This window comes from Talpa europaea, assembly GCF_964194135.1.
Source record: "Talpa europaea genome assembly, chromosome: 5".
In the NCBI taxonomy this organism is placed as follows: Eukaryota; Metazoa; Chordata; class Mammalia; order Eulipotyphla; family Talpidae; genus Talpa; species Talpa europaea.
This window is the reverse complement of record NC_140071.1, coordinates 143035903-143050689: the sequence shown is the minus strand read 5'-3', so window position 1 is coordinate 143050689 and position 14787 is coordinate 143035903. Positions and strand designations below refer to the sequence as shown.

The window sequence follows — 14787 nt, the reverse complement described above, 5'->3', positions numbered from 1 at the left end:
TTTGAGGAATGCATGTGCCGTCTTCTGCACTGTGCAGCATCTGCACCCCGTCAACGGCACGAGACCCCGATTTCTCTGCCGCCTCCTGGACGTTTCAGTGGGTCTTTGACATTATCTTGACACTTAGAAGGTGGCTGTTCCTGCCAATCTCTTACTGCTGGAATTTTACATTATTTCAAATCTTGTTATGTTCCCGCTGACGCTGCTTAACTTAGTTAGCATCCCTGGGCCTCGTCTCTGATGTTCAGCTCTGAGTGTTTATCACGATGCTCTGTCAGGAGATAGCGAGCCGACGTTTCCCATACTCAAACCTTGTGATGGACATTGCCAAAGCGCTCCAGAAAAGTGGTGAGGAATTATTACAATTAGAAGCTTTTGGAAGCCCTTGCTCCTGGGGGTCCTTGCCAGTCTTGGTGAGAACTCCCTTTAGCCTTCACCGAGTTTTCTCATGTTCTTGCTGAATCATGACCGCGTTGTCATCAGTTGCCCACGCAGTTTCCCTGAGCTGCTGCCCTGACTGCGGAGACCCCGCGGGGCGTCCCGGGTTCCAGGCCGGGCGGGGGTCAAACAGCTCCCCTCACTGGCCTGCGCTTTGCTTGAGGCGCCCTGGCGAGCCAGCTGTGGGATGCAGCAAGCCTGGGGAACTGCCTTGCTGCAGGGGAGGGTCCTCACACGGGCCCAAGAATGCAGCCCCCATCCAAAAGCAGCCCCCATCCAAAAGCAGAAGGGACAACAGGAGACAGCAGGAGCAGAGGGGAGCGCGGGGCGGGAACTCACTCCCCTGAGCAGACACAAGGGTGAGGCCAGGCCTGGGGGCACTAGCGTGGCCCCTCCTTGGAGGTCAGCCCGCCCCCGCCCTCCCCGCGGCTTTCCACCATGGCGTGGCCACGCGCCCCTCGGCTCCCCTGGCGCTCGGGACAGAGGGCGGCGGGCGGGGCGTCTGGTGAGGCCTGTGAGAAACGGTGGGGCGCCTGGAAGTACCCAGGGGCTGCCCCAAACAGGCTTCCACTGGACTGGGGGCAACTTGAGCAGCAATAAAGGTGAAGTGGACTGTGACGTCTTTGATTTACGAGCATCTAGAGGATGACGCAAAGCAGCAGCAGGGGCAGCGGGAGGGGCCGTGTGGGGGCCACCACAGGCACCATTTTTGTTACAGGGCAGGGAGAGGGCACCCCAGACCCCACAAACCTGCCTGTTGCAAATAGGTTCTGCCGGGCCTCCCCTGGTGGTGCAGGCGGTGGAGCGCGCGCCCTGAAGCTGTCAGCAGCCTCTGCAGCGCGGGTTCGATCCCCCACCGGGAAGCAACCCACAGGGCGCGCAGACCTCTCCTGTCTCCCGCCGCTCCCCTCAGCGGTGTCTTCGGTCCTTCTGCCTGTTCTGCTCCCTGCTCTGCCTCCGGTGAGTCCTCTCACCCTCCCGCGCGTCCGCCCTGTATCCTGGTTCTTGTATGTATGAATAAATCTTTAAAAAAAAAAAAAAAGAACAAGTCAGATGATGTTATCCAGAGTGAAACCCGGAGGGGCCAAAACACAGGACAAGCAAGCTGCAGGTAGGAGAAAGTGGGGGTGTCTCATCTTGGTTTTCCTGAGCGCCAGGGAGAGGGAGAACATTTTGAGATAATGAGCGAGAGTTCAAAGGCATGGACGTCGTCAGCCTATTCCTCCAAAGCCCAGCCAACTCCAGCAGAGTTCACGGCGAGAGCTGCTGCTGTTGAGGCGAGCCAGGAGAGTGACCGACAGGCGGCCGCGCTGGCGTCATCAGGGAAACGCAGATTCAGCCAGAAGGAAGCCGCATCTTCCCGCCACTTAATACCAGCATTGGCCGCTGCGGCCTTGCTCCCAGCCAGGGCCTCCGGAGGGCCAGAGGGCCTGCCCTGCCTGTGTGGCCGTGGCTGGCAGGGGGCCAGGAGCCCCAGGTGGGGGACCTGTTTCTCAGGGGTTCCTCCTTTCCGGGAACGTTGCTCTCCCTTTGGGGACAACGTGGTGGGGCCGGGGTCCCTTGACTTGACCACTGGGGCGAGGGAGGGGCTCTGAGAGGAAGGGGGCTGTGGCGGAGCCCGCAGCCTCGCCCAGGCGGACCCGCTTCCTGCGGCTTGCTGGGGGACAGCCGCCCCGGACGCCTCCGTCCTCGGACCCCTGTCTCGCTCGCCTGCCTCTGGCAGACGCTGGGAGCCACCCTCCCAGGGCTCGCCCACCGGGTGCCCACCATCCTCGCGGGCTGCTGCCGAGCAGCGGCCAGGGCGGGAGTCCCCTCCCACGCAAGGGGGCCCTCGGGTAGCTCTGGCTTGCAGCCGCCTCTGGGGGCAGCAGGAGCTGACCCCGAGCTTGTCACCGTGCAGCAGCCTGCCAGCCCCCGCCCCGCGCCCCCTGCACGCTGGGGTGCTGCCCGCAGGACTGGGGGGCCCTCCTTCCCTGCCTCCGCGGGGCCAGTGGCCCCGGAGTCCTCGTCGGGCGCCTTTCCTGTGCCGCCGCCTTCCCGACGGAGCTCCCGGGCGGGCGCCCGCCCCGCCGCGGCCTCCCGGGCCAGGGCAGGTGCCGCAGAGCCGCCCGCCCCTCCGGGGCGTGGCTTCATCCCGCCCCGCCCCCAGGCCCCCGCCCCGCCCCGCCCCGTCCCGCCCCCGCCGCCGCGCCCGGCTCGCTCTCGTGAGAGGGGAGCTGTAATCTCGACCGCCGCCGGGACTCCGCGCGGCGAGACAGCTCGGGGGGTGGGCTGACGTCTCGGCCGGCCATTGGCAGAGGCCGCCGCCTCTGTCTGTCAATCACTCCGCCGCCTGGCCCCGCCCCGCCGGCGGAGCGTCGGGGGACGCACGGCCGCGGGGGCTGCCGGGACGGGCCCAAGATGGCCTGGCGCCTGCGAGCGGCTTGCGCCCGCGGCCCCGAGCCCCATTCATTGCCCCGCTGCTGAGCGCCGCCGCCCGCCGGCCCGCGGCCCCGGGCTGCCCCTGCGGGGCGGGGCGCCGCCATGGCGACCCTGGAGAAGCTGATGAAGGCCTTCGAGTCCCTCAAGTCCTTCCAGCAGCAGCAGCAGCAGCCGCCTCAGCCGCCTCAGCCGCCGCCGCCGCCGCCTCAGCCGCCTCAGCCGCCTCAGCCGCCTCAGCCGCCCCCGCCGCCGCCCGGCCTGGCCGCGCCCGACGAGCCGCTGCCTCGACCGTGAGTGCGGGGGGCGGGCCCTCCCCCCCCTCCCCTCCCCTCCCCCCCCTCCCCTCCCCTCCCCTCCCCTCCTGCCCGCCGCGCCCCGGCCCGGCCCGGCCCGGCCCGGCCCGGCCCTCGCCGCCCTCGCCCTGCGCGCTCGCGGCGCGGCCCGGCCTGGCCGTGGCGGACACGACGTCGGGACGGGACGGGCCCCTGCGCGGAGCCGGCCCCGGGCCCCGGCCGCGCGGCGGGGGCGCCGGCGGGGCTCGCTCGTGCGGGAGCCGGCGCGGCGCCTGGGGAGGCGGCCGGGCGCGGGCCCCTCCGCGCTCGGCCCCGCGCCCGCCCGCCCCGCCGGCCGCGTCCCGAGAGCCTAACGGGAAGCCGCGGGTTTGGGGAGCGGCGGGGCCTTGCGGGGGGCCGCGAGGGCGCGGGGGCCGCCTCCTCCCGACCGCGAGAGCCGCGGGAGGACCAGGGAAACCCGGCCGGGGGGAGGCGCGCGCCCGGCCGGCCGGGCCCGGAGTCGCTGCGCGGCGGGGCCGGCGCGGGTTCGGCGGTTCGGAGCCCGCGGCGCGGCCCGAGTCCCCACGCGAGGCGCGGCCCCGCGTCCCCGGAGGACGCCGCGTCCGTCTCGCCGACCCGAGCCGCCGACCCGCGTTCCCGGGCGTCGGCTGCGCCCTCCGGCCTCCCGGGCGCCGCGCCGGGTCGGGACAGCGCGCGGTTCCGAAGCGGAGGAGCCGCAGCCGGCCGGGGAGAGGCCCCGCGCCCCGAAGCCGGAGGCCGAGTTGGTGGTTGGGAGTCGGAGGCGCGAACGCGCGTCCGTGCAGACGCCTCGGCAGAAAATCCGTTTCCCGGCCCGGGACCGGCCCCCGCACGGTGGAGGCATCTGTTGTTCTTGCGCTGCTCGCGGCGGCCCTGGAGCCGTCGGCCGCGGTGTCCGGGCGTCCGGGCGTCCGCGCTCCACCCGCGCCGAGGGGCCGGCCTCTGGTGGCGCCGCTCCGAGCCAGCCGGGCGGCCGCGCGGGGAAGGGCCGGGCCGGGAGAGCCCTCGCAGCCACGGTCTCGGGCCGCGCTCCTCTCCCGCAGATCCGCACCTTCCCCGGCTTTAATTATTCATGCGTCGGTGCTGGCGACTGAGCTGTGCGCCGGGGGGCCTGCGGCCAGGGGGCCTGCGGTGCGGGGCCAGCGCGTGAGCAGGCAGAGCTGCTCTCGTGGCGCCTTCGTGCTGGGGGGGCACAGACACTCAAACAGATGAAGAAGCAAAAGTGGAGGAGGAACCGCCAAGCAGGGAAGGGGACGTGCAGCTATCTGGGCCAATGAGGTGCTGGTTTTATGCATCAGGTGTCCAGGGGAGGTCCATGGAGGGGGAAATGGCTTTTGAATAAAGACCTGAGGAGAGGCCAGGGTAGGGCCAGGAGGGCGTGTGGAAGGGGAGCGTGCAGGCAGTGGGGTAGGGCCAGAGCCCCCGGGGGAGGAGCGGCAAGGTCAGTTGGCCTGTTTGAATTCGTGATGGGAGGTTAGAGAGGTGGAGCCACACCAGACCAAGACGACCTTCCTGAAAGTGGGATGAAGACAGGGGCGTTTATTCTGCTAGGGCAAGTCCTCCGACTGCTGTGGGAGGACTGGCAGGATTCGACACTGGCTGGGAAGAGTGAAGGGGACCCTGGGAGGATGCTGTGTTCCATTAGGTGAGCAACGACGGGGTACTCTGTCAGGATGGCAGCCGTGGCCAGGTAAGAAGTGACTGAATTTTGACGCGAGAGCCATCAGGATTTGTTGTCCTCTGCTAACATGACCTACTCAGTTCCTTTTGGTGTTACGGATTAGGATTGTCTTTGGTCGCAGATAACAGAAAATGCTGCTATAGTAGCTTAATCAGGTAGGATGTGTCTGAGAAAGTTCAGCTGTACGATGAGCGACCCAGCCTCTTTCTGAGACTTAGCGTAGTAGCTCTTGTTCTCATTCTTCCCCTAGTTTCAGTTTTTTTTTTAATTCTTGAATTAAACAGCTTTTTATACATTTTGGATAGTAGATCCTTATCAGATATACGATTTGTAAAAATAATTTTTTTACAAATTTTTTACAAAGGAAAACACATTTTCCTTTTCTGTAGATTGTCTCTTCACTTTATTCATAGGCTCCTTTAAAGCACAAAAGTTTTTAATTTTGATGAAGTCCAATTTTCTATTTGTCTTTGGTGCTGTGCTCTAGGGCTTATATCTGAGAAACTGTTGCGTGCTTCATTCACGGTCAAAAAGATTTGTTACTCCTATATTTTAAAATAAAATTCAGAGTTTTTGCTCTCAGATTTGGGTCTTTTTATATATGGTGTGAGGTAAGGGTCCAACTTCATTCTTTTACGTGTGACTATCCAGTATCCTGGTGTCATTTGTTGGAAGGATTATTGACTATCCCCATTGAATTGTCTCAGCAACCCTGTTGCCACAAGTGTGTAGATTTATTTCTAGATTCTTTTTTTTGAAGATTGATTTATTTATGCATACAAGAACTGGGGTACAGGCCAGAGGTATGGTGGGGGTGGTGAGAGGACTCACCAGAGACAGAGTGGGGAACAGAACAGGCAGACTGACTGAAGTACACTGCTGAGGGGGGCAGCTCGCAAGACAGGAGAGGTCTGCTGCGCCATGTGGGTAACTCCCTGGCTGGCCGGGGGATCGAACTCATGCTGCAGAGGCTGTGGACTGCTTCATAGTGCAGTGCTTAACCCCTCTGCGCCACCAGGGAGGCCCCATTTCTAGGTTCTTAATCCTCTTCTGTTGGTCTATATGTCTGTCCTCTACCCCATCAGGAAGTTCTGATGACTGTAGTTTTGTGTCACAGTTTCAGATTGTGAAATGTGGGTCCTCTGATTTTGTTCTTTTCCAAGATCGTTTTTTCCATGTGAATCATCAGATCAGATTGTCAGTTTCTACAGAGAAGCCAGATGGGATTCTGATAGGGATTGTTTTGAATCTGTATATCATTTGGGGATCTAAACAGTGTTACGTCCCTAATTAGAGTCATGGACATTGGCAAGAGTGAGAGGGTGTGTGTGTGTGTGTGTGTATATGTATGTATGTATGTATGTATACATACACACGCGCACTCGCACACCCATGTCCACACACAATATAATAGTATTTTACTTTTAGTTGAGAACACAGTTTAGTATACTGTATAGGTTTCAGGTGTACACTTCCTTGCCTTGGTTGGCAAACTTTTTAAATTAGTTAATTTGTTATGATAACATTGGTTTACAATATTGTGTATGATTTAGAAGTGTAGACTCACACCAATCAGATGCACTTAATTTTTAGAAAAAAATTTCTTTATGCATACAAGAGCAGGGGTGTAGGCCCGAGGTGTGGGAGGTGAGAGGATTCGCCAGAGACAGAGCAGGGAGCAGAACAGGCAGATCTACTGAAACCCACTGCTGAGGGGAGCAGCGGGGAGACAGGAGAGGTCTGCTGCGCCCTGTGGGCAGCGCCCTGGCCAGGATCCAACTCGTGCTGCAGTGGCTGCAGACAGCTTCACAGTGCTGAGATTTAACCCCTTGCGCTACCAGGGATGCCCGGTTTGGATGCCCAAACTTTTTACATAAAAAGTTTGCAACAAGAGATTTCCACCCAGGTAGAGGGGCCAGGAAAGGAAGGAAGGGTGGGCTTTGTGCTTGCGGCCTAGTAAGGAAAGTTCTGAAGAGAGATGAAGGCAGAGTGGGAGGTGAGGTCAGAAGGGTGGAGGGCCACTTATAGGGCCTTGGACCCCAATAGAAGGACTTTAGATTTTACTGACCAGAGGCATGTTTATACCAAAACAGTTGCCTACTTTGTTTTTTTAAAAACCACTTTGGGGCCTCCCCTGGTGGTGCAGCGGTGGAGCGCTGGGCTGCGAAGTTCGATCCCCGGCCGCCGGGCGAGGGTCCCACATGGCGCACAGACCTCTCCTGCCGCCCGCTGCTCCCCTCAGCAGTGTCCTTCGGTCCTTCTGCCTGCTCTGCTCCCTGCTCTGGCTCTGGTGAATTCTCTCACTCTCCCCGCGCTTCTGACTGTACCCAGTGCTTGTAGAAATAAATCTTTTTTTTTTTTTTTTTTTTTTTAAAACCACTTTGAGAACACCCAGTGCTGGTGGTGAGGAAACTGGGTCTCTCTCTTTTTCCTGGTGGGAACATAGATGTTATGGCTGCTCTGGAAACAGCTGGACACTTTCTTAGAGAACCGACCTAGCCATTGAGGCCTGGGCATTAGTCCCAGGGAGATGAAAGCTGTGCTTTGCATAAAAACCTGTGCACAGTGTTGACAGCAGCTTTGTTCAGAATAAAAACTGCTTAGCCATCCTTCAACAGGTGAGTGGGTACCTGCTCAGCAATATAAAGGAATAGCTCGATGAATGAGGAAATGATGCCAGTGAAAAAGCTAGTCCCCAGAGGCTGCGTAATCCCTGCCTGTACCCTCTACTTCTGTAGAGGCCTTGAAATGGTGCTGTTTTAGGAATGGGGAGCAGATGGGTGGCTGCCAGTGCTGGTGGCTGGGGGCACTGGTGGCCTGTGCCAGGCCGGTTGCAGCCATGCTGTGGTTACAATGATCAGATTCTGGAGCTCTTGGGAGGAAGAGCTGGCAGAATTTGCAGACAGATTTTTAAAAGTGGAGATTATGACTCATACCCTGAAATTCACCACTTCAAAGTGTACACTTTAGTGGTGTTTAGTACATTCACAGGGTTCTGCCACCATCGCTTTTATCTAATTTCCAGAACATTTCAGTCACTCAAAGCTGCTCCCCATTAGCAGTCCCTTCTCCTTTTCCCTTCCCGAGTCCTGGCACCCACTCAGCTGCTTCTCTATGGTTTTGCCTATTCTGGACATTTCATAAGAATGGGGTCTTTTATGTCAGACTTTTTTCACTGAGCATAGCAGATTGGTTTTCTGCCGCACTCCGTCAGTGCCCGTTGCCGTGTGCAGCACGCTCCTGGCGAGACGGCTCCGCGGCCCTGTTCTGTGGGGTGCAGACTGTGGGCGGCGGGGGGGCGGACATCTTAGGCTTGGTTCCCCTCGCCAAACGGCAATTTCACTTTTTAACAAAATCTTAATTTGCATTTTCAGACCTATCAGTCTGTTTTTTTTTTTTTTTTTTTTTTTGTGGGACCCTCGCTGGTGGCCAGGGAACGAACCGGCGCTGCAGAGGCTGCGGGCAGCCTCGCAGCCCAGCGCTCAACTGCTGCGCTGCCAGGGGAGGCCCCCTATCAGTCTGTTTTTATAGAAATTTTAATATAATTTAGCTGACTGTCCTCGGTCTGCCAGAGATGGCAGACCTCTTCATGGTGATGGGCGGGAGTAAAATCTCACCCAAGTCAAGCGTCATTCACAAGACAGCAGGATGGTCTATTTAAATGACTGGACTTTGGGGCCTTTCTGTTGGCGCAGGGGTTAAGTCTCAGCACGATGAAGCTGTCCGCAGCCTCTGCAGCACAAGTTCCATCCCCTGCCAGGGAGCTACCCACATGGCGCGGCAGACCTCTCCTGTCTCCCCGCTGCTCCCCTCAGCAGTGGATTTCAGTGGATCCCCCTGTTGTATTCCCCACTCTGTCTCTGGTGAATCCTCTCACCTCCCCCCCACCTCTGGCCTGTACCCCAGTTCTTCTACGTAAAAATAAATAAAATCTTTAAAAAAAAGACTGCATTTTGACCATGAAATCATAATTTATATATTATATATGCACATATTGTACAGTCATACTTAAATGTATGTGTGCATATATGTGTAAACATGCTCAGCTTTAAACTAAGCATGTTTTTCCAAACCATCTTTACCGAGAAACTATGAAAAATAATTCCAAAATGACTTTTGGTGTCCCATTTCTTCTTAAATCTCTCTGAAAGAGCCCTAGCTTTCTAGAACTGTCTCAGCAAATAGTACAGCACTTGGTGGACATTAGGCAGCCCCTGATCCTTGCCCCTGCCCTTCAGTCCTGGTTGCGCGGGCGATGCTGCCCGGGACCCCATCTCTGCGCGCCGAGTGGGGGGCCCTGGCTCCGAGTTTGCACATCCAGGTCCTGGCAGGTGCGCCCCGCACCCCAGGCCCAAGAGGAGCGTTGGCTTTCCATTTCTTGGGGGGCCCCGACCTCCCTCTTGCCCACTCTGAACTTAGTGTCCCGTTTTTCTTACATTATCTTACAATAACATAACTCAAAATAAGAAATTTGATGAGAGAGCTGGAATTCCTATTTCTGGAGCTGGCCCAGCGTGCGCTCCGGCCCCTCCTGCCAGTGGGTTGTGGGTCTGCGGGGTCTCCTGGTGAAGGGCAGGTGGCGTCCCCAGGAAGGGCTGAGCTGTCTGGGCTGCTCTGCCCTGCTCCTCTAGCTGCTGCCCAGAGCAAGGCGGCCCCTTTTCTCTTGAGGCTCCATACTTGCTCTTCTTGTAGAACAGGCTGGTCAGCTCGCTCACCTCTGAGCGGCTAACGGTGTTCCGCCATGGCTGTGTGGGTCGGCCCCTGTGTGCTTGCTGGGCTGCAGGCAAGAGGCAGGTGTTTCCGGCGAGCCCATTTAAACATGAGACAGGAGTGTGAAGTGTGCCACCCAAACTGGGCTTCTTCCTTGTGGCCAGAGTTTCCTGACGGTTGGGTGGTGGAGAGGCAGCCTGAGGCCAGATTGTCTCGGACCTGCAGTCTGGTGGGAGGTTTGCACAGGGGGTCTGTTCTGTGTACTGGTCACAGTGTTGCTCTTTTACCTGCACTGGGTGGTGCTGGGAAGGTTTAAAATTTTTTTTTTTCCTTTCCCCTGAGAGGCCCCACCTCTAGTCTGCACCCAGTTCTATGCAAAATAAATAAAAATCTTAAAAAATTTTTTTTCTAATAATTTTGGTTAATGTCGTTTTGTGAGGGTATCTGAGAAAGTCTGAACCTCACATTTTAAAATGTGGACATTCTCAGGTGTGATAAAAAGGAGAGGCTTTTTGGTGTCTTTTATTTTTTATTTTTTTGTTAAGATTTATTTATTTATACAAGAGCTGGGGCACAGGCCGGAGATGCGGGAGGGTGAGAGGATTCACCAGAGACAGAGTGGGGAACAGAACAGGCAGACTGACGAAATACACTGCTGAGGGGAGCAGCGGGTGTGACAGGAGAGGTCTGCTGCACCATGTGGATAGCTCGCTGGCTGGCCAGGGATCAAATTCATGCTGCAGTGGCTGTGGACAGCTTCACAGCACGGCGCTCAACCGCCTGCACCACCAGGGGAGGCCCCATAGTTATTTTCTTTTTTAAGCTTTGCTGTTTCAACTTTTCTCTTAACTCTTGCTTCTAGAAACTCAGGTTTAAAGTAGTTATCCTTTATCTTCTGAATCCTATTTGTAAGGCTGACTCAGGAACTTTTGAGTCAGTGTTGGTGTGTATTTAGCCTGTTCTGCAGAAGATTCTCTCCTCCCCTTTACTGGCTTCTGTGAGACGCCTGTCAAGTGTAGTTGTGCTGGTGCTGCTCGCAGAGGCATCTCACTCTCTGTGAGTCCGGCATCCCTGGGGAGATAACGTGGGGACAGTTACTCCCAAGGAGTGTGGTGAGGTCCTGGCTGGCAGGCCCTTCCCCACAAGGTACACGAAGGGACACTAGGTGACACGGACAAAGCAGAGCTTTCTTTCATTTTGTTGGATGAGGCTGGCCTGTCCTTGTTCAAGCTCTGGCACAGGGAGCCGTGCAAACAGGTCTTAGACATGGTGGGCGTGGGCCTTGGGCCTGGTGCTGAATTCTTTTTTTTTTTTTTTTTTTTAAGATTTATTTATGCATACAAGAGCTGGGGTACAGGCCAGAGGGGTTGAGGGTGAGAGAATTCACCAGAGACGGAGTGGGGAGCAAAACAGGCAGACTGACTGAAATACACTGCTGAGGGGAGCAGCAGGTGAGTCAGGAGAGGTCTGCTGCACCATGTGGGTAGCTCCCTGGCTGGGGATTGAACTTGTGCTGCAGTGACTGTGCATAGCTTCATAGCGCTGCATCTTAGCCCCTTGCACCACGAGGGAGGCCCCTGGTGCTGAATTCTTTATTGCTAACTGTATGCTTTTGCTCGATCTCGTATATGAGCAGAAGACAAAGTTCTTTGTAAAACTCATATTTGTGGGCCTCCCCGGTGGCGCAGCGGTTGAGCGCTGGGTTGCGAAGCTGCCCGCGGCCTCTGCAGTGCCGGTTCGATCCCCGGCTGCTCCCCGGCCACCGGAGGAGGGTCCCGCATGGCGCGCAGACCTCTCCTGCCGCCCGCTGCTCCCCTCAGCAGTGTCCTTCGGTCCTTCTGCCTGCTCTGCTCCCCGCTCTGGCTCTGGTGAATTCTCTCACCCTCCCGCGCTTCTGACTGTCCCCAGTGCTTGCATAAATAAATAAATAAATCTTTTTTTTTAAAAATAAAACTCATTTGTGCCTGTTACTTTTATTTATTTATTTATTTTTAAAGATTTATCTATTTATTTATACAAGCACTGGGGACAGTCAGAAGCACGGGAGGGTGAGAGAATTCACTAGAGCCAGAGCTGGGAACGGAACAGGCAGACTGACGAAATACATTGCTGAGGGGAGCAGCGGGCGCGGCAGGAGAGGTCTGTCGTGCCTCTGTTACTTTTAAAATATAAGTGTTCCCTGGGGCTCTCTGTCTGGCCGTTGGGCATGTGGGTGATGAGCATGGTGGCGCTGTCTTTACAGTTCTCTGGGGCCTGGTGGTTCTACCCAGAGAAGCACACACTGAAATCCCACGCTGTCACTCGTCACCACAGAGATGGCGGCTTGTTGACTCGCTGCTAAGCACGTTTCCTGACCACTAGAGGGCGTGAGAGTTGCCTGGTTTGGGCTCCCTCATTCCCAGGTCAAGTCCTGGCCAGCTTTGTGTTGAACACAGGTGAGGCCTGGGGACTCCCCTCCTGCGCTCTGACAGCTATGACCAACTGACCAGGGTCTGCCCTGACAACTCCTCGGGAGAGCTCCTGCTTTGACTCCAGCTCTGCTGGAGACCTCAGGCCTTGAGTACTTCTGTTCTGACAGCCACCAAGTTGTGTTCGTTAGTAACCCTGCTCTCATTTCCACATCCCTGAGGAGTCATTCCTGGAGGCGTGACAGACTGTCGTGCCGAGGGGCCACACCTAGGTAGCAGGGGGCGATTGGCTGCAGTCCGGGGAAGACACGCTGGGCAGGGGCTTGCCGTGGAAATCAAAGGGCAGTGGACAGGTGAGGCGGTTTGCTCCCTACACGCTTTGATTTTGATTTTCTCTCTGGCCATCTTGGTGGGGAAAGCTAAGGGAGGGGGTTTTTTAATTCTCGCTGCACTGGCTGCTTCCAGTGGAGGTGTGATTCCACGTAGTAAAACGTGCCCTTTCCACTGTACAGGCCCATGAGGTTTGATCAGCCCTTAAGGCCGTGGAATCACGACACGCCTGAGATTTAGAACAGGTCCGTTAGCCCCCCAGAGGTCCCCATGCCTCTTTGCTATCAGCTCCCCCTGTAGCCCCTGGGGGCTACTGGCCATTTTCCGTTCTTGTAATTTTGTTGTAACATCAAAGGTGGGGCTGCTGACCGTGTCCCCACTCCCAGCACTGCACGTGCCTCGTAGAGATCATCTGGCGGTTGTAAGGCCTGGTTTAAGGACAGGTATGTGCTCCTGAGCGAAAGCATCGATAGCTGTCAGTTGGCCAGACCAGCTGGCCAGTCCCAACACCCGCAGTGTGCGAGAGGCCCTCTCTCTTCCCCCTTGGCGCCTTCTCCGGCGGGGCCGGGGAGACGCTCTGTGAGTGGCTGTGGAGTGCTCCCGTGGCAGCGCTGCCCGAATAAAAAACTTCCTTTGTGGAAATTCTTTGTTCAGTCTTGGCTTTCTGAACATCTAGCGAAATTGACTCGGTCAGGTCATAACCTCGTCTCTTGCGGAATGTCAGATGAATGGTGCAGGGGCGAGCGCAGGGCAGGTTCACTGTGGACTCGGGCAGACAGATAAAGGAGCGTTGGAAGCCCGCGGTGGGTTTCGCCGGCCCTAATGCTGTCAGGGGACCAGGCACACAGGTGCCCCAGGCAGGGAGGCTGGCCTGGCGGGGAGGGCGTGGGAGGGCTGGGAGGCACAGCGCCCCACACATCTTGACCCTTTTTCTCTGGCGTCCTCTCTCCGGTGGTCTGGCCTTTCTGGCTCCTTGCCCTGCCCCTCCCCTACTCGGTGAAGGCTCCTCCTTTTCTCCCTGGCCGCCTCCGTGATGCCCTGTGGGGAGCGTGCCCTCGTGGGATTTGCGGCCGTGGGAGCCTGGTACTTCAGAGACGCTTTGAGTCTGAGGGTTTATTGGGGATTAAAGTTGATCACGGATGTTTGCAGCTTAGGCTTTTCATTTCCTGCACAGTGGAATTCCCGCAGGGCTGCGGTCGTCTCCGGGGTCTGCCGAGTCACCGGGGTGCCCTGTGCCCACCGACTTCTCTGGGTGTGGTTCTTAAACTTGCCGTACTTTTTGGCTTCCTCCTTGAAGCCTCTCTACCTGAGTTTGATGGTACCTACCTGGAAGCAAACACCTTTAGTCTTGTTCCCGGGCAGGGAGTGGGCACCCCTGGGCCCCCAAACCTGCCCGCTCTGAATAGGACCTGCCGTTCCCCCGCGTCGAGACAGAACACGCTCCAGCGCCCGAGCCCGTCGACGGGAAGGAGCTTCGGCGCCCGCAGTGCGCGGGAAGAGGCGCAGAATACAGGTTCCAGATCAAGCTCCCGAGTCACCCGCCCCCCCTTGGGTAAATGCCCAGCCAAGCACCGAGGCCCGAAAACCTGCCACGCGTCTCAGGCACCTCCTGGTGGGGACCCCTGGGAAGGGGCAGACGGGCCCAGCGCGTCTGGGGCGGAAGGAGCAGAATCGGAATCCAGATCGATGCGGCCGCTGTCACTTCCCCGCCGGGCTCGCCCATTCTCCACCCGTCTCTGCCCCGCCTCCTCCAGGCTCCTCCTTCCTTCCTCCTTGGGTCTCCTCCCGCTTCCCCTCCTCCCTGCTCAGCTCCACCGCCCTTGGGTGGGGCAGGGAGCCTGCAGCCTCCCCGGCCCCTGACGACCCCCCCCTTAAGTCTGACCCTCTTGACCTGGCTGTTTGCCGCCTCTTTTGAGAATTCTTCAGACTCTGGATTGAGAAAGGCTCTGAGCAGGGGGAGTTTTTCTAGCTGCTGGGAGATACAGGAGCAAGTAGCTGTTTGTATGCCTGGCTTGGTTCTGAGTAGAGAGCGTGAGGTGTGTGGGAGGCCGCGGTGCCAGGGTGTGCTGCAGTGCGCCTCATGGGTGCAGGCCTGGGCCTGGGCAGGCCTGTCCGCCCCATGAGTCCTCTAGGGTGGGGGGGTCTGGTCCTTCGGTCATGTCCCTGACTCTAAGGAGCAGCGTAGGTTAGGGAGGCCTTGGCTGAGCGCGCCCCCCCCCCCCCCACCTGACCGCCGCTCCGGTAGTCTCCCAGCGCTGGGTGAGCGATGTGTAGGGATAAGCAGGCCAGACAGACAGTTCAGCATGTGTTCACGTCCTTCCCTTCTTTTCTTCTAGAAAGAAAGAGCTTTCGGCCACCAAGAAAGACCGCGTGAACCACTGCCTGACCATATGTGAGAACATAGTGGCCCAGTCGCTCAGGTAACTGTGCGCGCGCTTTCTGGCAGCGAGGACTTTCTGCTCGCAGTCCTCGTGGTCCCCGCGGGCTT

The 14787-nt window shown here is 57.8% G+C and overlaps 1 protein-coding gene across 1 annotated transcript in view; it reads left to right on the top strand.

Moving 5' to 3' along the window:
- Window positions 1–2902: 2902 nt before the first annotated feature.
- HTT (huntingtin) overlaps window positions 2903–14787 on the top strand; it is a gene marked incomplete at its 3' end in the record, with an annotated part of 99898 nt that continues 88013 nt past the window's right edge. Inside the window, exons 1-2 of the mRNA XM_084233040.1 lie at window positions 2903–3149; window positions 14636–14719. Of these exons, the coding sequence (XP_084089166.1) occupies window positions 2962–3149; window positions 14636–14719 (272 nt within the window). The 5' untranslated portion in view covers window positions 2903–2961. The remainder of the gene's footprint in view (window positions 3150–14635; window positions 14720–14787) is intronic.